Source organism: Pseudophryne corroboree, chromosome 6 (assembly GCF_028390025.1).
Source record: "Pseudophryne corroboree isolate aPseCor3 chromosome 6, aPseCor3.hap2, whole genome shotgun sequence".
Lineage (NCBI taxonomy): Eukaryota > Metazoa > Chordata > Amphibia > Anura > Myobatrachidae > Pseudophryne > Pseudophryne corroboree.
Window position 1 is genome coordinate 262,420,392 of NC_086449.1, and position 22,367 is coordinate 262,442,758.

Consider the following 22,367-nt stretch of genomic DNA (forward strand, 5'->3'; position numbering starts at 1 on the left):
CACCTAGTCTCTCTTCCTGCTTTCCTTATCTTTCATGTCCCAAAGCAGTTTCATCAGACACACTCTGTGTTAACTATAGTGCTCTGACAGGGTTAAGGCCTTCCATTGAAGTGACTTGTGTATTGTCACATTGGGTCCAGCATCTGCAACTACTTTACATGAGATTTTGTTTTGTTTTGTTATTATAGGAACATTTGGGTAAATTTGGCGTTATAAGGATGATTTCATTTCATGGGAACAAGGTGGAAGTCTACAGGAAAGTGGTGGCCCAGTGATGCAAGTTGCTATTTTATTGCACCTTTTGTACTTTGCACATGGGCTGCGGGAAACTGGGTGGTTGCAGTGTGTTTCTGGTTACTCGCAGCTTCTCACGTCCATCCTGGAGGAACAAGAGAAACAATGTAGTGGAGCTGTTCCCAGGTGCTGGGCTGCTCTTACCCCGGCCTGGGGGCGGAGCTGATGAGCAGATTAGTGGCTAATGAACTGAGAGGCAGTGACATGATGATGGGGCGACAATCAACTTGTCACACAACACCTTTCCCTCACAGTGGAGGCCAATATCTGCTGATGAGAGCATGTGCTGGGCCTCCTGCAGGTAGGAGGGCAGAGCAAGACCTGCTAGGAGCTCGGGTGTGCACTCGCAGTCACCCTACAGACTGGTGGAGGTAAGAAGTGATCAGGGCCTGGTGCTGCTGCTGGTCAGCCAGCTTCTGTGATCCATGCACCCTGGGGTCATAGCTGCAAAGCCAACACACAGACTAATGTGCATGTGGGAGATAATCATGTATTGTGATGTAAGTACAGACAGAAGCACTGCATAACTGTTCAGTATAAATGAAGTCACTTGCTGCTGACCTATGACAGATTATGTTTTGTTTGTTTGTTAAATTGCATTCAATGTGTTGTTATTATACAGCTAGGAAACTGACAATGGTGACTGACAAAATCATGCAAACTGGGTTTTAAGCAGAGCTCTATGACACCTGTTATGCATGTGTGCTGATGTGTCACTTGGAGGCAGGGCTGTGCTTGTAATGCAGCAGCAGCAGCAAAGCTGAGGTACCTGTACAGGTACTGATCCCTCTGTACATACCTTACCTGGACTGCAGGGGGTTGGGGCAACAAAACAATAGACGTAGCACTGTTTTGGCAGAGCCTTTGATCAGTAAAGTGGCAATGTCTGCCTGTTTTCATACAGAACAAATGTTTGTTGTTTTGTATAAGGAAAGAGGAGAGATCTTATCACTGGTCGCCTCAGGCCTCGGATTTCTGTGGGAAAACCCCAACTTTAGAAGCCAGAAAGGGCATGGCTGTGTCCCAACTGGAATTGGTTTGAGATGAGTGTATTGGGACATGGATTGAGGGCGTGGCCTGTAATGTCCCTATATTGCAGCTGGGAATGTTGGTAGGTAGGTAGCATGTCAGTAGGTCATATGTGTCTGTTGTGCTCATTAGAGAGAAAGCATTATAGGGATAGACCATACAATTCATTGCTCAATTTTAAAAGCCTGCGAGTATTCCTTGTGAATTTTCCCACACCGGCTTTTCCGGGGAATGGTTGTTATTACTGTAGTACAAGAGTTGTACATAAAATGATGACAATTGAGGCTGCTCCCAGGCAGTAGGCTTTGGAGGATGCCAAAATGTAGATAATTAATTAAATACTAATTTCTTGATGGAAAAGAATAAAGATGCAGCTCTAATAAGGGTTAAAGCAACAGAACTGTCTTTTATTCCATATACTGCTACTGTAAAAAAAAAAAAAAAAATGTTTCTTTTTTCCCCTAAGGCCGCTACACCCAGTATTCTAATAAATGGAAAAAAAAATATTTTCAATAAAAATCATTTTTGGATAGCTTCCACATTGCTACCTTCCTTTTATGAGATTTTTCCCCAAGACCTGTAAATTGTGATACACTAAGAATGGAACTGTGTCCCTTTGGTTGGGAACCACAGGTTTATAGGATGAGATGGCTTATTTATGTACAACGTGACTGTAACCGGCCTATGTATCTGAATGCGCAGTTGTGATGAGTAATTATCATGTCAATTTTCACTCGAATTTTCATATTTCTCTTGGTGGGAAATGGACTCCACTAAGATTCCATCCTGGCAAAGAGATGCAAAGAGATGGAAGCAGAGAGCCGACCCATGGGGACTGCTCTTAGAGAGCAAAAACATGCAGTTGCAGCAGAGATCAGAGATTGCTGCAATCGCAAAAGCTGCGATTTCCCCCCCCTAGATACATTCGGGGTTGCATGAAACTTGTGATTATCTCGCAAATTTCTCTTGATAAACATGGTCCTAAGGGAGAAATTAGATTCTCTATGATGACAGCAAAGTGCCTTGGGACGGTCGGGTGAAGGCACATCACAACCAGTAATCTCACTAATTTGTCCTTGTTTTCTGTAGCGGTGCGCAACTAGCAAAGGTATATCATAATACAGTGTAATATGCACATCCATCCCTGCCCCCCCCCCCCCCCCTTTCCCAACAGTCTAGTTAGCGGCATACCTCTGACACTTGTGTAATGGAGAATTTTGTAGGCAGGTTACTCCATCAAAGCAGAACTAATAGAGATAATTAAGACTAATAATAAACAGAGATAGTCGTAAATGTATTATCTATCTATCTATCTATCTATCTATCTATCTATCTATCTATCTATCTATCTATCTATCTATCTATCTATCTATCTATCCTTTTTCACCACATAAACAATATATCCATTTTTATAATTTGGGAGAAAAGACCTTTAGTTATACACTTTACAATGTGTGTGTAGTTATTTTGCAATTGTGAATGATATGTGTATGTTTAGAACAACCCTAAACTTCCACGCAAATAAATGGGCAAATTATGTGACGCGGTTTGCATAATAAGTGTTCTTCTGCATGTATTAGTTCTGATTGTATTAGTTCAGCAATTTGCAGATAACCGAGTATTCTGAATGCAGTGATCCCTGACTGCATGATGATAATAACTGTATTGTGATTATAGCCACCTGTGTTATGTCAAAAGCCTTTTAATTGCCATGCCTATTCCTATAACATTAACTCTGTAATGCACTGAGGGACTTCAGGCATTATGGTTTACATATGCCTTCTCCTCTTCAGCACGCAATTAACCTAGGCATGTATTAGAAGCTCCCAATTCCAGCACAGCCTATCGCTGGGGAACAGGATGAGCACACACGTAAGTGCTTTGGATGTTTTTGTTTATCAGCCATGCTGTTACTGTAGAAAAAACAAAGCCAATGACTCCTGAGGAACATCCGCTTATCTTCAGGGCACATTTGCAGGTTTTGGAGCATGGCTTTATAAATCATATTAAATCTTAGGTCAGATCTGTGTCATTGGTGAATCAAAAGACCCTGAGAGCACACAGGCCTGCAGAACATTTAGTGCCACTAAACAAGCCATAGCAAGTTTGGAGTTTGCAAGGAAGACTTGCAGTGAAGTGTAACTCTGCCCATGTCTGTGGTTAAGAAGAGGTTAATATGGGTGACCTTAGTAGGAATACTGCAGCATGTCCCAGCTGGTGCCTGATTGGAACATCCTGCCGCCTGTGGCAGAGGAATTCCAATGCACAATGGTCACATTCACAACCCAACCCTGACAAAGAACAGGATTGGGAAACTTTCATAAATAATGCCTTAAAACATAAGGATCCAAGATTCCATACAGAGGTTTTCAAGGTGCAGTCTCACATCCCACCGAGGGCACAAGTCTGAGAACAGTAAAAAACATAATGGGTTACATATTGCCGAGTATACATATTTCATTTCCAGGCAGATAGTAGCAGTGTTTTTACTTTAATAAAGGAAAAGGTAAACATTGGCTTTGTTGTTTTTTTTACACCATTTATATGACCTCCCTGCCATAGAACCTATCCAGCAATGGAATTACAAAGTTCACCTTTAACAAAAAAATTCCCACAAAACCAAGGTGCTCATTCATCACACTCGTTGCATATGATAAATGGTGCTGCGGCGAATCGTCTCCTGACATGTTTCAACACACATAACAGGAGCTGAACACATGACGGTTAGGAGCTGATTGTCTGGAGCACCATCTATCAAACGCAACGAGTTCTCTCATTCACACAAGTTTTATCACTCGTTGATAAATGGGCCCCCTAATACTATTATTCATTTTACAAAGCTGTAGTTGCCATATAGGTACATGCAAAGGGCAGCTCTTTCAGGGGGCAACATGGAGGTTGTTCTAAGTTCCTCTTTCTTTCTAAATGCTTTTTCATTTCAGAGCAGAGCGTTGTCTTGAGAGGCTAGATGAGTATTCAGTTGCCCCTTCCCAAATTTTGCTATTGGACCTGGCGATGCACCTTTGTTATGCCCCAGATAACGCCCCTGTTATTTTAGTGCAAGGAAAAGTTGACAAGTCAATCTAAGTAAAGAAGAAAAGCTCCAGGGATAACAGCTGCAACTACTGTATAGTATTTGTTGTACCTACATCATACTTGCCCATTTTCAGTGTGTCCTTTTTGGGAGATCCTGGAAGGAACATCCGGGTGAGTGGTAGTTATGTGCAATGAGTCATGCCAGCATCCCCCACTGCTCAATGCCGCCATTATTGGGGGCGTGGACATGATTATGCTATTTACTGCTAACTGTGTCAGCCTGCCCACATCACATTGACAAGTGGCAGGATCTGGGAAGCTAGTCTGCTGTCAGGCGGCCGCAAGCTCCTTGAAATTCGGAAGTCTTCTGTACATTGTTGTAGAGTATACAAGTATGACTATATATCCTGGGGGTGTGGTTCATTAGGTCGACCTGGAAAAAGGTCGGCATGAGTTTTTTTACTTTATTTTGGTGTAATTTTCTTTGAAAAGTGACAGGGAACCCCAATTAGTGCACCGTGTCCCCTCGCATGGCTCACTTTGCTCGCCATGCTTCGGGCAAGGTGCCTCGTTCCGCTACCGCTTTGCTAGGCACAGGTTACCGTTCCCGATTATAGTCCAAGTGGATCGTTAAGTATGAAAAAGATAAAAAAATAAAAAAATTGTGAAAAACTCAATGTCGACCTTTTTCCATGTTGACCTAGTACATGTCGACCTAACGCATGTCAACCAAACGTGGTCGACACAATTTATGTCGACCTAACTCATGTCGACCTAATGACCGTCATCCATATCCTGGTCTAGAGTATATGCAGTTACACAGCCAATATATAATATATATATGTAATATAATACAAAGTATATCTCTAGCAATAAGTAATAAGCTATGAACTTTGAGCAAGTTTTGCAGAAGCAATAAGAGTGACTTTCTAATCCCCGTGTATGGTACATAAGTAACCTCCTCATGAACAGTGTATAGGCCAATAACAGTATTTTAATCAAGCAGTCTGTACTGTACGCAAAATATACTGTACTCTACTACAACATAGTAATAATGTAACAGAAAATGTTTGACTGACTCCCATTAAATGCATTTTTGTAAAGAGTATCCTTTTTTTGCATAGCTGCATTACTTCAAGCTTCTGTAGAAACTACTGTGTTAAGTTATGTTAGATATATGAATATTTGAATGTTCTCAAAAGAACTTTTTTGCCCCAGGTGGCATTTTAAACAAGGAACGCTGGCTTGGCATGCTCAGACGGCATCTTTACACCGTCACATGGTAAGTCACTGTCAATGGTATTTTGCAACATTACTGGTGACATGCCCTGTCACGTTCCGTCCTCCTGCATTTCTAATTATGACTTCTCACATGTTTAGTCGCAAGAAGTTCTGTAGTGGCAGGGAGCCGCCCTGGTAGCACTGCTATCTAGACCGGAGGGAGTAATGTTTCTTTGCACTGTTGACAGTCTACCATTGTACAGTCATTTGCAAAGGCAGGGGTTGTTTCTTTTAAGTCAAAACTGCAGGTTTTTTTATGCAGATATATGTCAGAATGAGAATATTGGCAGAATAATCAGGCATTTATGCAATGCTGCAAGGACTAATATGGGAGAAAATAACATTGCTGGGACAAATTAGGAAAATAAAATTGGAGGAGAGATTATGAAAGATAAGTGGGAAAAAGTAAAGCAGATCCAAGTTCTATCTAAAAAATTTTTTTTAAATGACCTAAAATAACAAACTCCATTCCAATAATATTGATTTGACATTAAATATACAGAGCGGCCTGTAAGCAATAAACTTCTCACAATCTAAACACTGGATTAAATGCCGAATTAAGCTTTTGCAAATTTTATAGCCATTAATCCTTATATGGCCTGTGCACAATTACATACACAAGAACTTTGCCATCACTACGTTTTTAAGGCAATAAAACAGTTTGGGGGTGTGACTGGATGCGCCTCTCTGTCGAGCCAATCAATCACAGATTGGTTTTGGTTCTCACGGGACCTGGCCAATAGGAGATTTTCTTACTGTCGGCAACTGCTGGTTACTGATTCCATCCACTGCGCAGTGGGTGGGTATTTTGCTGCCACCAACAGGCTCCTCCCACCAGCACCTGGAACTGCTTTCTTCTGTGTATGTGTGAATACGCTGCTGCCACACCTCCTGACTTGTGTCGATTGACTCCCACTGGTAACTGACCAGGACCAGGTCCTGCATGGTAGCTGGCAGAGGGCTGAACTTGGAGCTGCTGGGCTCAACCCACAACAGTTGGGGAACGGAACTGCATGTGTCGCATTCCTGTTTGTCGTCTTGCAGGCAAGATGTTTATTGCTTCAGTAGTCTTAATAAAGACTCCTCCCTTTTTGCAATGGGCATACAGATGTTACAGCTGTTCTATACTTCTTGATGTCACAGAATGTATATCTCCTCTCAGTCAGAGGATATCTCTGCATAGGGCTCCCATGCCTAATTTTTATCCTGTTCCTACACACAGTACCACAGGAGCTAGTTCTGCCCTGTGGTCTTTTTAACCAATCATGCTCTCTCACAAAATACAAATAAATACATATTACATTTCAAAAGGAGTTAAAAAACTGGATGAAGCAATTTCCTACTTCCCTTTCATATATGTAACCCAAACCAGTTCGCTTTTTCAAGCTCAATCTGATTTAGCATTAGCCTATATTGTCTCTTAGATTGTATTCATAGAAAGTCCCACACACAGGAGATTTTTAAAAAAAACAAATAGTCTCTTCTCCTGTTTGTCTCTGTAAACGTTACACATCGACACAAGAATACTCGCATGGACTGCATCTCAAATATATTGCAGGTGCCAGGGTCATTAACATACAAATTCCTATGTGAGAATGACCCAAGGGCAGTTTGTTCCTTAATGGTCAAAGCCTTTTAAAATGGTATACCTCAAACCAGAGGTTCCCAAATGCAGTCCTCAAGACACCCCAACGGTCCAGGTTTTCCAGTTTTTAGGTATATCCTTGGCTCTGCACAGATGGTTAAATCAAATTGACTGAGGTGCTAATTAAGTCACCTGTGGCCAAGTATGGATAAACTTAAGACCTGGACCATTGGGATGCCTTGAGGACCGCGTTTGAGAACCTCTGGCTTAAACATTCCTCATAAGTGCACCCAATATGCACAGGGCTCTGAATATACCAGGTTAAACACATTACCTATACATTTGCAGTATATGACACCTACAGATGTGTCTCTTACATCTTTGTTCCGTGTGTTACAAGTCGCATTACACAACACCTGGCAGCCGTGTGACTCAGTAGTACTGCTCGTGCGTCCCATTGCATTATTTTGCGACTAATGTTGGGCATACACTATACAATTATCTGGCAGATATTCTGCCAGATCTGGCTGGTTGGAATGGAAATCTGGCAATTGATGAGAGCAACTGACCAATTGCTCCCATGTATTGGAAAACGGATAAAAACTGTTGTTCATACAAACTGTTGAAATCTGTGATTTAACTAATTTGTCTGAATAACAGGTTTTGTCCATTTTCCAGTGTTGGGGAGCAAATGTTCAATTGTAATTTGCTCTCATCCATTATCAGATTTTTTTTTTCTTCCAACCAGTCAGATCTGATAATTGTATAGTGTATGCCCAGCATTAGTCGCATTTTCGCAGGAAAAAACGCAAAAGAAGACGCTCGTTGCTACCGAGTCCCACCATGGCATGACACAACTTGAAGGGCTGTTTAGTGTGAGTGCAGCAAGGATGTAGGAGTACACCTCTATTGTGCCGATTTGTCCATTTAGAAAATTTCAAACATGCAGTTTATTGTGTGTAATAGGTCTCTGGCCACAAGGAGCAAGTCAGTTGATTTGTAAGCCGCGTTAATTAATTGGCGCCCATTGATGCAATTCAATTGTCTTGGGCGCCCTTTAATTATCAAGCCAAACCAGACTAAACTAATGGGCATGATGGGAAAAGTGCTGTTTGAGCTCCCAAACAGCCAACATTTCATGCATTTCAGCTCACCATCTCTGGGGGTTGCAAGCTAAAATGTGTCTGCTGCGGCTAATAGGAATCTGATCGGAGCAACCCATAAACCCAATTGAATTCTACCCTTTTTAGTGTTTTTTTTTCTCATACGTCCTAGATGATGCTGGGGTCCACTTCAGTACCATGGGGTATAGACTGTTCCGCAGAAGCCATGGGCACTTTAAGACTTTTTCAGCGTGTGAACTGGCTCCTCCCTCTATGCCCCTCCTCCAGACCTCACTTTAGAAAATGTGCCCATGCAGACTGGTCGCACTCTAGTGGAGCTCTACTGAGTTTCACTAAAAGACTTTATGTTAGGTTTTTTATTTTCAGGGAGACTGCTGGCAACAGACTCCCTGCTTCGTGGTACTTAGGGGGAAGAAGTAGGAACCAACTTCCTAAAGAGTTTCATGGCTCTGCCTCTGCTGACAGGACACCATTAGCTCCTGAAGGGTACTGAACACTAGCTGCGGCTATGCGCTCACTCCCACAGCATGCCGTCACCCCCCTAACAGTGCCAGAAGTCAGAAGACTGGTGAGTTATATTACTGGAGGTCTGCAGAGAGGGATCTCCGGTCATCATGATGGCGTAAAGTGCCGCGCAGCGAACGGGAACGCTGCGTGAACATGCTCTCCATAACACATTGCACAGCAGGGTGCAGGGCAAGGGGGGTGGGGGGGGGAGGGGTCCCGGCATTTGGGGAAAGGGCTCCCATGTGTAAACATGGGACCCCTTTCAGTGCGTGGTCCGGGTAATGCGGTGTGTTTTTTTGCCAAGTACGTGGATTACAAAAAAGAAGAGGACAGATCTACACTGGATTATGGTGAGTATAATTTTATTTTCAGGTATCCCGTGGATTCTACTTGGAGAAGTGGACCGAGTCTCGTGTCAACATAGGTAAGTATGTGTGTGTCGGTATGCATGTATGTAATAAAGTTTTACTTTCACGGTGTGCGTGTACTGTTTTTATTTGGATTTTTTTTGCAGTAGAACTACAGGTACCAGCGGGCCCGTTTCCCCCCCGCATGCTGGTACTTGTGATTCTCCAAGTACCAGCTTGCGGGGGAGGCTTGCTGGGACTTGTAGTTCTGCTACAAAAACAATATTATTTGACACAAGGCTATCAGCCCCCCATCCGCAGCCCTTGGATGGGGGGGACAGCCTCAGTCTTCACCCCTGGGTGGCTGGAGGGGGGGACCCCTTGATTTAAGGGGTCCCCACTCCTCCAGGGTACCCGGCCAGGGGTGACTAGTTAGTGATTTAATGCCAGGGCCGCAGGGACCGATATAAAAGTGTTCCCCGGCTGTGGCATTATCTCTCTGACTAGTGGAGCCCGGTGCTGGTGTTAAAAATACGGGGGACTCCTACGCTTTTTGTCCCCCGTATTTTTTGCACCAGGACCAGACGCCGAGCCCGGTGCTGGTTGTAAAAATACGGGGGATCCCCTGTCAATTTCCCTCCCGTATTTTTACAACCAGGACCGGCTCATAGAGCCCGAGGCTGGTTATGCTTAGGAGGGGGGACCCCACGAAATTTTTTTCTGTTTTTTTTTTAAATACTTTTGTGCCGTCGAAAAAGTCGAATCCAGGACGCACACTATCCGTCAATTGGTCCGTTTTTCGACAGCGGGACTGTCGAATCCGTTTTTTATTGAATATGTCGAATTCGGGTCCCGGCGGCAGGGTGTCTGTCTGACTGTGAATTGTGTTGAATTAAAAAACGGTCAAATTCACGCCATAGGGGTGTAGAGTAGGATCTTGATCCGAGGCACCAACAGGCTCAAAAGCTTTGAATGTTCCCAGAATGCACAGCGCTGCCTCCTCTATAACCCCGCCTCCCTGCACAGGAGCTCAGTTTTGTAGTTGGTGCCGCAGATATCAGGCACATAACAGAGGGGCTGCTCTGGCCAGCCCTAAGAAGAGCTTTTTGAGAAGAAAAGTGAAGACTTCAAGGGATGCAGCAGTGTGTACATGTCTAGTGACATTCACTGCTGCAGCTCCATCTCTCCCCAGCGGCGCTGTACACTCCCGAGCCCTGGTTGCCGGGTAACTACAGCAGGAGGCTCCGGTTTTCTTCTACAGTCAGGCACACACGACGGGGGCTCTTCGGGATTGCGTGGCCGCGCTTCGGGAGGTGGTGAGTGGGTCCCGCTCGCGGGACCCGTACTTTATCGCTATCCGGCGCGGTTAGTGGGAGGCGGGCCGCGCGCGCTGGCGGTGGACACTGTGGCAGTACAGGCGATCTCACTAGATCATCAGGGCATGGGTGCAGGTCAGGTTTTCCCTTAAAACCGTTTTACTAGTAGCCCACAGTACCTGGTGGTTTTGCCAGCAGGGGGATAATGCTTAGACCTGGAGCCCCTCCCCCAACCCCAGGGCGCCATTTCCAGCAAATGTTCCCGCCCTGGAGCTGCATATCTGTCTCTCCCTCACTCCCTGTCAGTGTCTGGGCGCCATTTCTCTCAGCTACACTGTTCCTGGGACTGCTTGGGCAAATCCTCCTGTGTAAAGCCGCCTGGTTGTCAGCGCTGTGACTTTACATGACACTTAAGTATTCTACATGTCAATTAGACAGTGTTGGTTAAGAAAGAGTGCATTTAGTCAGGGTTCTCTGGTACAAGTACCCTGTGATATACATCCAGTACTTACTGTGCAGTGTTATATCTATTGACTACATAGCTATATAAGCTGGTCCAGTGCAGTATTATTGTTAGTAATAGTCTCTGCATTGTTTACATGTGACTATATGTGTGTGCATTAGCTTGCTGAGTGGTTTCCATTTCATGTCTCTCACTCAACTTGCTATCCCTATATTCTATAACCTGAGGGGGCTTGGTGCGTCAGGTTTTATAATTATATAGGATTTTCACAAGATATACACTAATACGTATTTCTCTGACGTCCTAGTGGATGCTGGGGACTCCGTAAGGACCATGGGGAATAGACGGGCTCCGCAGGAGACTGGGCACTCTAAAGAAAGATTTAGGACTATCTGGTGTGCACTGGCTCCTCCCCCTATGACCCTCCTCCAAGCCTCAGTTAGATTTCTGTGCCCGGCTGAGCTGGATGCACACTAGGGGCTCTCCTGAGCTCCTAGGAAGAAAGTGTTTGTTAGGTTTTTTATTTTCAGTGAGACCTGCTGGCAACAGGCTCACTGCATCGAGGGACTAAGGGGAGAAGAAGTGAACCTACCTAAGTGGTGGTAGCTTGGGCTTCTTAGGCTACTGGACACCATTAGCTCCAGAGGGATCGAACACAGGACCCGACCTCGTCGTCCGTTCCCGGAGCCGCGCCGCCGTCCCCCTTACAGAGCCAGAAGCAAGAAGGTGGTCCGGAAAATCGGCGGCTGAAGACTTCTGTCTTCTCCAAGGTAGCGCACAGCACTGCAGCTGTGCGCCATTGCTCCTCATGCACACCTCACACTCCGGTCACTGATGGGTGCAGGGCGCTGGGGGGGGCGCCCTGAGCAGCAATACTGACACCTTGGCTGGCAAACTGGCACCATATATAGCCCCAGAGGCTATATAGGTGCTTTTTAACCCCTGCCAGAATCCATAAAAATGCGGGAGAAAGTCTGCGAAAAAGGGGCGGAGCTATCTCCTTCAGCACACTGGCGCCATTTTTCCCTCACAGCTCCGTTGGAGGGAAGCTCCCTGACTCTCCCCTGCAGTCAATACACTACAGAAAGGGTTAAAAAGAGAGGGGGGGCACAATTTGGGCGCAGTATACAATATATATAGGCAGCTATAAGGGAAAACACTCTTTATATGTGATATATAGCGCCCTGGTGTGTGCTGGCATACTCTCCCTCTGTCTCCCCAAAGGGCTTTGTGGGGTCCTGTCCTCTGTCAGAGCATTCCCTGTGTGTGTGCTGTGTGTCGGTACGGCTGTGTCGACATGTATGAGGAGGATAATGATGTGGAGGCGGAGCGAATGCCTGTCAATGTGATGTCACCCCCTGCGGGATCGACACCGGTGTGGTTGGACTTATGGAAGGATTACGTGAAAGTGTCAACTCCTTACACAAAAGGTCGATGACACAGAACAGCCGGCTACTCAGCTTGTGCCTGTTCCAGCGTCTCAAATGTCATGGGGGGCTCTAAAAACGCCCGCTACCTCAGATGGCAGAAACAGATGTCGACACGGATACCGACTCCAGTGTCGACGACGATGAGACTAGTGTACCCTCCAAATAGGTCCACCCGTTACATGATTGAGGCAATGAAAAATGTATTACACATTTATGATAATACCCCAGGTACCACATAAAAGGGTATTATGTTTGGTGAGAGAAAACTACCAGTAGTTTTTCCTGCATCTGAGAAATTAAATGAGGTGTGTGAGGAAGCGTGGTCTTCCCCCGGTAAGAAATTGATAATTTCTAAACGGTTATTGGCAGCGTACCCTTTCCCGCCAGAGGATAGGTCACGTTGGGAAACACCCCATAGGGTAGATACAGCGCTTACACGCTTATCAGAAAAGGTGGCACTACCGTCTCCGGATACGGCCGCCCTGAAGGAACCTGCTGATAAAAAGCAGGGGGTTACCCTGAAAGATATAGTCACACACTCGGGCATTATATTGCGACCAGCCATTGCTTCGGCATGGATGTGCAGTGCTCCCGCTGCGTGGTCAGATTCCCTGTCAGAAAATAACTATGGATAGGGACAATATTTTGCTGACAATAGAGCATATAAAAGACGTGGTCTTATACATGCGTGATGCACAGAGGGATATTTGCCGGCTGGCATCAAAAATAAGCGCTAGGTCCATTGCCGCCAGACGGGGGTTATGGACTCGGCAATGGTCAGGCGATGCCGACTCGAATCGGCACATGGAAGTTTTGCCCTATAAGGGGGTAAAACTGTTTGGGGATGGTCTTTCAGACCTCGTTTCCACAGCTACTGCTGGGAAATCGACTTTTTTGCCACAGGCTACCCCAAAACAAAAGAAAGCACCGTATCATCAAGTACAGTCCTTTCGGCCCCAGAAAAGCAAGAGGGCTAGAGGCTCATCCTTTCTGCCGAGAGGCAAAGGTAGAGGAAAAAGCTGCAGCACACAGCTAGTTCCCAAGAGCAGAAGTCCTCCCTGCGTCCGGTAAGTCCACAGCATGACGCTGGGGCTGCTCAGGCGGACCCGGGTACGGTGGGGGCCCGTCTCAGAAATTTCAGCGCCCAGTGGGCTCTCTCACATGGATCCCTGGGTCCTTCAAGTAGTATCTCAGGGGTACAGGCTGGAGTTCGAGACGTTCTTCCCCCCTCCGTTTCCTAAAATCTGCCTTACCGGCACCTCCCTCTGCCAGGGAGGCGGTGTTGGTGGCTATTCAACACTATAATCACAACAAGTGATTGTCAAGGTGCCCCTCCTTCAGCAAGGAAGGGGTTACTATTCCACAATGGTTGTGTTACCGAAACAGAACGGTTCGGTGAGACCCATCTTAAAATTAAAATACTTGAACTTTTATATCAGAAGATTCAAGTTCGAGATGGAATCGCTCAGGGCGGTTATTACGAGCCTGGACGAGGGGGATTACAGGGTCTCCCTGGACATCAAGGATGCGTACCTGCATGTCCCCATTTACCCTCCTCACCAGGAGTACCTCAGATGTGTGGTACAGGACTGTCACTATCAGTTCCAGACGCTGCCGTTGGAGTTGTCCACGGCACCGAAGGTCTTTACCAAGGTAATGGCTGAAATGATGATACTCCTTCGCAAGAAGGAAGTTTTTATTATCCCGTACTTGGACGATCTCCTGATAAAGGCGAGGTCCAAAGAACAGTTGGTAGTGGGGGTAGCACTCTCTCGGGAAGTGCTACAACAGCGCGACTGGATTCTCAATATTCCAAAGTCACAGCTGGTCCCGACGACACGTCTTCTGTTCCTGGGAATGATTCTGGACAAAGACCAGATAAGAGTGTTTCTTCCAGTGGAAGTACACTAGTCCTGAAAAAAAATGGTAGCTTCGTACGAAGCATAATTCCATTCGGAAGGTTCCACGCAAGGACGTTCCAGTGGGACCTGTGGGACAAATGGTCCGGGTCCCATCTACAGATACAACAGCGGATAACCCTGTCGGCAAGAAACAGGGTGTCGCTGCTGTGGCGGCTGCAGAGGGCTCATCTACTAGAGGGCCGCAGATTCGGAATACAGGAGTGGGTCCTGGTGACCACGGAGGCCAGCCTTCGGGGCTGGGGTGCAGTCACACAGGGAAGAAATTTCCAAGGAGATTTCGCTTCACATAATTATTCTGGAGCTAAGGGCCATTTACAGTGCCCTAAGCCAAGCAAGGCCCCTGCTTCAGAACCAGCCGGTACTGATCCAATCAGACAACATCACGGCGGTCGCCCATGTAAACAGACAGGGTGGCACAAGAAGCAGGATGGCGATGGCAGAAGCCACAAGGATTCTCCGATGGGCGACCTACACCCGGGAGAATGGGGACTTCTTCCAGAATTTTCCAAATGCGGGTAAACCGTTGGGAATGACCACGGGTGGACATGATGGCGTCCCGCCTCAACAAAAAGTTGAAATGATATTGCGCCAGGTCAAGGGACCCTCAGGCGATCGCTGTGGACGCTCTAGTGACACCGTGGGTGTACCAGTCGGTTTATGTGTTTCCTCCTCTACCTCTCATACCCAGGGTACTGAGAATAATAAGAATGCGAGGAGTGAAAACCATACTCGTGGTTCCGGATTGGCCAAGAAGAGCTTGGTACCCGGAACTTCAAGAGATGCTGGCAGAGGACCCTTGGCCTCTGCCGCTCAGACAAGACCTGCTGCAGCAGGGACCCTGTCTGTTCCAAGACTTACCGCGGCTGCGTTTGACGGCATGGCGGTTGAACACCGGATCCTAAAGGAAAAGGGTATTCCGGAGGAAGTCATCCCTACCCTGATCAAAGCCAGGAAGGATGTCACCGCAAGACATTATTACCGCATTTGGCAGAAATATGTTGCTTGGTGTGAGGCCATGAAGGCCGCGAAGGAGGAATTTCAACTGGGTCGATTCCAACACTTCCTGCAAGCAGGGGTGACGTTGGGCCTCAAATTGGGGTCCATCAAGGTCCAGATTTCGGCTCTGTCGATTTTCTTCCAGAAAGAACTGGCTTCACTGCCTGAAGTTCAGACTTTTGTCAAACGAGTTCTGCATATTCAGCCTCCTTTTGTGCCCCCAGTGGCACCTTGGGGTCTCAATGTGGTTTTGGCATTCCTGAAATCACATTGGTTCGAACCACTTAAGACTGTGGAATTAAAATATCTCACGTGGAAAGTGGTCATACTGTTGGCCCTGGCTTCGGCCAGGCGGGTTTCAGAATTGGCGGCTTTGTCTTGTAAAAGCCCTTATCTGATTTTCCAGATGGATAGGGCAGAATTGAGGACTCGTCCTCAGTTTCTCCCGAAGGTGGTCTCAGCTTTTCACTTGAACCAACCTATTGTGGTGCCTGCGGCTACTAGGGACTTGGAGGATTCCAAGTTGCTGGACGTAGTCAGGGCCCTGAAAATTTATGTTTCCAGGACAGCTGGAGTCAGAAAAACTGACTCGCTGTTTATCTTGTATGCACCCAACAAGCTGGGTGCTCCTGCTTCTAAGCAGTCTATTGCGCGCTGGATTTGTAGCACTATTCAGCTGGCGCATTCTGCGGTAGGATTACCGCAGCCTAAATCAATAAAAGCCCATTCCACAAGGAAGGTGGGCTCATCTTGGGCGGCTGCCCGAGGGGTCTCGGCTTTACAACTTTGCCGAGCAGCTACTTGGTCAGGGGCAAACACGTTTGCTAAATTCTACAAATTTGATTCCCTGGCTGGGGAGGACCTGGAGTTCTCTCATTCGGTGCTGCAGAGTCATCCGCACTCTCCCGCCCGTTTGGGAGCTTTGGTATAATCCCCATGGTCCTTACGGAGTCCCCAGCATCCACTAGGACGTCAGAGAAAATAAGATTTTACTCACCGGTAAATCTATTTCTCGTAGTCCGTAGTGGATGCTGGGCGCCCATCCCAAGTGCGGATTGTCTGCAATACTTGTACATAGTTATTGTTACAAAAATCGGGTTTTGTTGTGAGCCATCTCTTCAGAGGCTCCAATTGTTATCATACTGTTAACCGGGGTTCCTATCACGTGTTATATGGTGTGATTGGTATGGCTGGTATGAGTCTTACCCGGGATTCAAAATCCTTCCTTATTGTGTCAGCTCTTCCGGGCACAGTTCCTAACTGAGGCTTGGAGGAGGGTCATAGGGGGAGGAGCCAGTGCACACCAGATAGTCCTAAATCTTTCTTTAGAGTGCCCAGTCTCCTGCGGAGCCCGTCTATTCCCCATGGTCCTTACGGAGTCCCCAGCATCCACTACGGACTACGAGAAATAGATTTACCGGTGAGTAAAATCTTATTTTTTCTCTGTGATTTTAGTCACCATATCTCTCCTGTATCTCTGCTTGTGCTGACTACACTGCGCAGGGGTTTGGGTAAAAGGTATTGTGCTGCTGCCAATTGTACTGTGTTACCTGATACTGCAAGTATATATCATGTCTGCTTCTGAAGGTAACGGTTCTGGGGCTGAACACACTGCCGGTGTTGCTGAAGCCACAGACCCCTATGAGGAGACTATAGCAGCTGTGGACTCTGGTTCTGGGGGCTCCTTGCCCCCCAGTGGGACTGTGGCAACGGGGGTACATAATGACTCACCGTGGGCTACTTTCTCCACGCTTCTACATACGCTAGTTACTAAACTAACACCCCCTATGGGACCTCCTATGCCGGTGCAACCGTATGTGTTCCCCGCAGCTAACCCGCCTTGGGCGGACAATTTATCTGCTCAATTGAAGACGTTGAACCAGTCCTTGACTACTAAAAAGTCTGACCCTCGCTCACCTAAGACCAAGGGGTCCTCTAAGCGAGCTCTTATCTCCTCACAATTCACTGCTGTCACTGACACCTCATCTGATGAAGATGGCGCTTACACTGACCCCACAGATTCTGACACAGATACTGCTGATGGGGTGGGTAGTTCACATGTGGATGTTCCTGATCTTTTGGAGGCTATTAAGTTCATTTTACAGATTACGGATGATCCCGAGCCATCCGCCCCTCCTAAGAAACCAGATAGGTTCAAGAGTCAGAAGGTGGTTAAACAAGTTTTACCTCACTCTGACTACTTAGTGGATATACGTCAGGAACCCTGGGGAAACCTGGGAAAGAAGTTTGTGCCTCAAAAGAAGATGCTGGCTCGCTATCCCCTCGCGCCAGAGCTGTCTAAAAATTGGGAAACGCCTCCTCCAGTAGACTCGCATGTGGCTAGGATGGTGGTTTCCTCAGCTCTACCTGTCACTACCGTCACGTCTCTAAAAGAGCCTACGGATAAACGTGTGGAGGGTTGTCTGAAAGCGATTTACACCCTCACGGGTGCTGCACAAAGGCCCACTATTGCAGCAACATGGGCTGCAGAGGCTATTGAAGCATGGGCCTTGGAGTTAGAAGCTGAAATCTCTTCTGACAATGCTTGTCATATATTGTCACAGCTTCTCACTATATTAAAGAGGCGGCTTCTGATGCCGGTATCCTAGCAGCCAAGGCCTCTACTACATCAGTCCTGGCTCGCCGGATATTGTGGCTGAGATCCTGGTCTGTGGATCTGGACTCTAGAAAAACCCTGGAGGTACTCCCTTTCAAGGGAGATATTCTGTTTGAGGAGGACTTAAATAAGATAGTGGCTGATTTGGCTACTGCCAAAACCGCCTGTCTGCCAATTACCGCTCCTTCTGTGTCGAAGGCTAAAGGTACTTCCTTTCGCCCCTTTCGTCCTTCAGTTAAAGCAAAAGGTCAGGCGTACAACAAGCAGGCCCGCACTTCTAAACCTGGTAAGCCGAAGCCCAAAAGAGCCTGGGCTGCCCGTCAGCCAGCTTCCAAGACCGATAAGCCTGCCGAATGACGGGGCGGGCCTCCCCCTGGGGGATCCCAGGGTGGGGGGCCGGCTTCTAGGGTATACCCAGGAATTGTTGAAGACCACTTCAGATGCCTGGGTACGGGAAGTCGTCACTCAAGGTTACGCCATAGCCTTCAAAAACCGACCCCCTCATCGTTTTGCCGGACAGACGTCCCGTTGGACCAGACAAAGGCAAACACTCTACATTTGGTGGTACAGGAGTCATAGTACAGGTGCCTCTTGCTCAGAGGGGCCGGGGGTACTATTCTCCGCTGTTTCTGGTCCCGAAACCGAATGGGTCCTCCCGGCCCATTCTCAACCTCAAGGCATTGAACAGGTTTGCGAAAATTTACAAGTTCCGTATGGAAAACCTTTCGCTTTATAGTTCTGGCCTTGGAACCTGGGGACTACATGATCTCCCTGGACATACCAGATGCTTACCTGCATATTCCTATAGCAGTGTCACATCAGCAATACCTGAGGTTTGCGATTGGCAACCTCCATTACCAGTTTCGGGCGTTACCTTTTGGTTTAACTACGGCTCCTCGAGTCTTCACCAAAGTTATGGCAGTGATGACGGTGGTACTCCGCCGTCAAGGGGTCAGGATACTGCCGTATCTGGACGACTTGTTAATCCTGGCAAATTCCCCAGAACTTCTCCTACGTCATCTGGATATGACTGTCCGGTTTCTACAAGCCCACGGGTGGCTCATCAACTGGAAGAAATCCTCCCTGTTCCCTGCTCAGAGCAGTCTCAGGAGAAAGTCCTAAAGCTTCAGGACAGGATTCGTTGCTTCCTTTCTCGTCCGCAAGTGCGATGCAGGTGCTGGGCCTCATGGTGTCAGCATTCGACATGGTGGAGTATGCTCAATTCCATTCTCGCCCCCTCCAGAGGCTGATTCTAGCCAAGTGGGACAGACTCACTCACCGGATCAGGTCTCACATGATCTCATTGACTCCGGAGGTCCGTCTGTCGCTGCACTGGTGGCTCCAGGACCAACGATTGTCCCTTCTGGATATCCGACTGGGTCCTGTTGACGACAGATGCCAGTCTAAGAGGTTGGGGCGCAGTGCTGGAGCAACACTCCCTTCAGGGTCGGTGGACCAAGGAGGAATTTCTCCTCTCGATCAACATTCTGGAATTGCGGGCGGTCTTCAATGCTGGCTCAGCATTTAATTCAGAACCGTCCTATTCAAGTACAGTCGGACAACGCCACCACAGTGGCTTACATAAATCATCAAGGCGCCACTCAAAGCCGTTTGGCAATGAAGGAAGTCTCACGGATTCTACATTGGGCGGAACGCCATCTACCGGCCATATCGGCAATATTCATTCCGGGAGTCCTGGATTTGGACGCGGACTTTCTCAGTCGTCAGGACGTACACGCCGGAGGGTGGGGCCTCCATCCAGAAGTGTTTCAACTCCTAGTGGAAAAGTGGGGCCTTCCAGACATAGATCTGATGGCGTCTCATCACAATCACAAGGTTCCGGTCTTCAGAGCAAGGACAAAGGCTCCTCAAGCAGCATTCGTGGATGCGCTGGCGGTACCGTGGAGGTTTCGGCTGCCGTACGTGTTCCCTCCGGTGTCACTCCTGCCCTGGGTAATTTGGAAGTTCAAGCTAGAAAGAGGAATTCTGCTTCTCATAGCTCCAGCGTGGCCCAGTCGGCATTGGTTCTCAGACCTGCAGGGCCTATCGTCAGAGCGTCCAATTCTACTTCCACAACGTCCAGAGCTCCTCGTTCAGGGCCCCTGTGTCTACCAGGACCTAGCCCGGCTGTCTTTGACGGCGTGGCTCTTGAAGCTTCCGTCTTGAGGGCTAAAGGGTTTTCTGAGGCGGTTATTCAAACTATGTTGCGGGCCCGGAAACCGGCTTCTGCTCAGATTTACTATAGGGTCTGGCATTCTTTCTTTGGTGCACATCTAACCGTTATGACGCTTCCAAGTTTAGTATAGCCAAGCTGTTGACCTTTCTTCAGCAGGGCCTAGACTTAGGCCTGCGTCTGGCCTCCCTCAAGGTTCAAATATCTGCCTTGTCGGTGTGGTTTCAGAGAAAGATTGCGACCTTACCTGATGTGCATACCTTTACTCAGGGCATGTTGCGTATCCAACCTCCCTATGTCCCGCCTGTGGCTCCTTGGGACTTGGGTCAGTGGTTTTGGAGGCGTTACAAGAGTCTCCGTTTGAACCTCTTGGTTCAGCTGATCTTAAGTGGCTTTCCCTTAAGGTGGTGTTTCTGCTGGCTATTGCTTCAGCTAGAAGAGTGTCGGATTTGGGTGCCTTGTCTTGTAGTTCCCCATATCTGATATTTCACCGTGACCGGGCGGTTCTTAGGACTCGTCCCGGATATTTACCTAAGGTGGTTTCTTCGTTCCACCTTAACAAGGAGATTGTGGTTCCGGCACTTGTTTCTCCTGATCTGTCTCCCAAAAGGGGTAATTCTGAGTTGATCGCAGCAGCAAGTTTGTTAGCAATTGGGCAAAATCATGTACACTGCAATGGGGACAGATGTAACATGTGCAGAGAGAGTTAGATTTGGGTGGGGTGTGTTCAAACTGAAATCTAAATTGCAGTGTAAAAATAAAGCAGGCAGTATTTACCCTGCACAGAAACAAAATAACCCACCCAAATCTAACTCTCTCTGCAAATGTTACATCTGCCCCCCCTGTAGTGCACATGGTTTTGCCCAATTGCTAACAAACTCGATGCTGCGATCAACTCAGAATTACCCCCAAAGAGCGGTCTTTGGATGTGGTACGGGCTCTCCATATCTATGTGAAGAGAATTGCTTCTATTAGGAAATCTGATTCTCTCTTTGTGCCGTTTGGATTTCACAAACGGGGCTGGCCTGCTCACAAGCAAACTTTGGCCAGATGGATTAGAATGGTGATTGCACAAGCTTATGTGAGGGCTGGTCTATCAGCTCCTGCTCACATTACGACCCATTCTACTCGGTCTGTTGGACCTTCTTGGGCAGCCCGCCGTGGTGCGACCCTTGAACAATTGTGCAAGGCGGCTACGTGGTCCTCTGTGAACATGTTCATAAGGTTCTATGCCTTCGATACTGCCGGTTCCCAGGATGCTTCCTTTGGACGCTGGGTTCTTGTGCCCGCTACAGTGCGTCCCCTCCCATAAGGAACTGCTTTAGGACATCCCCTATGTCTTTCCTTGTGGAGCCCAGTGTACCCCGCAGCAGAAAACAAGTTTTATGGTAAGAACTTACCTTTGTTAAAACTCTTTCTGCGAGGTACACTGGGCTCCACAAGGCGCCCACCCTGACGCACTTAGCGTCTTTGGGTTGGTATGGCATTAGCCGCTGACACTTCTCCTGTCGTGAGAGTGTGGTGTATGTGGCTCCTAACCGTTGTTATCTCTTTTCCTGCTACTGCATTGGGCTGTTTAACTAAAAACTGAGCTCCTGTGCAGGGAGGCGGGGTTATAGAAGAGGCGGCGCTGTGCCTTCTAGGAACAGTCAAAGCTTTTGAGCCTGTTGGTGCCTCGGATCAAGATCCTACTCTACACCCCTATGTCTTTCCTTGTGGAGCCCAGTGTACCTCGCAGAAAGAGTTTTAACAAAGGTAAGTTCTTACCATAAAACTCGTTTTTGCACAAATAGTATATCTGGTACCGACACGGACTCTGATTCCTATGTTGACACTAGTGATTCCAGGGGAATAGATCCAAAGTTACCAAAAAACATCCAATACATGTTTGTTGCTATAAAGGAGGTGTTAGAAGTTACAGAGGCCCCTCCTTTACCACAGGAGAAGGCTTACTTCTGTAAGGAAAAGAAAATTAATGTAACTTTTCCTCCATCTCATAAGCTGAACAGTCTATTTGAGGAAGTATGGACAAATCCTGAAAAGAAATTTCAGGTTCCCAAAAGAATTCATGTAGCTTACCCTTTTCCTGCAGAGGACAGGAAAAGGTGGGAGTCACCCCCTGCTTTAGACAGTGCCCTGTCAAAGTTAACAAAAAAGGTGATTCTCCCTGCGCCTGGGACGGCTTCACTTAAAGAGGCGGCAGACCGCAAGTTAGAGACTACGTTGAAATCTATTTATGTGGCCAAT

The 22,367-nt window shown here is 47.3% G+C and overlaps 1 protein-coding gene across 3 annotated transcripts in view; it reads left to right on the plus strand.

Annotated features, from left to right (window-relative positions):
* The first annotated feature begins 271 nt into the window (after window positions 1–271).
* The window catches only part of BNC1 (basonuclin zinc finger protein 1), a 281,309-nt gene continuing 259,213 nt past the window's right edge, over window positions 272–22,367 (plus strand). The window contains exon 1 of one of the 3 annotated variants that reach the window (XM_063925954.1): window positions 272–665. In XM_063925954.1, the coding sequence (XP_063782024.1) occupies window positions 460–665 (206 nt within the window). In that variant the 5' untranslated portion in view covers window positions 272–459. The other 2 variants (XM_063925956.1, XM_063925958.1) reach the window with 2 other exon arrangements.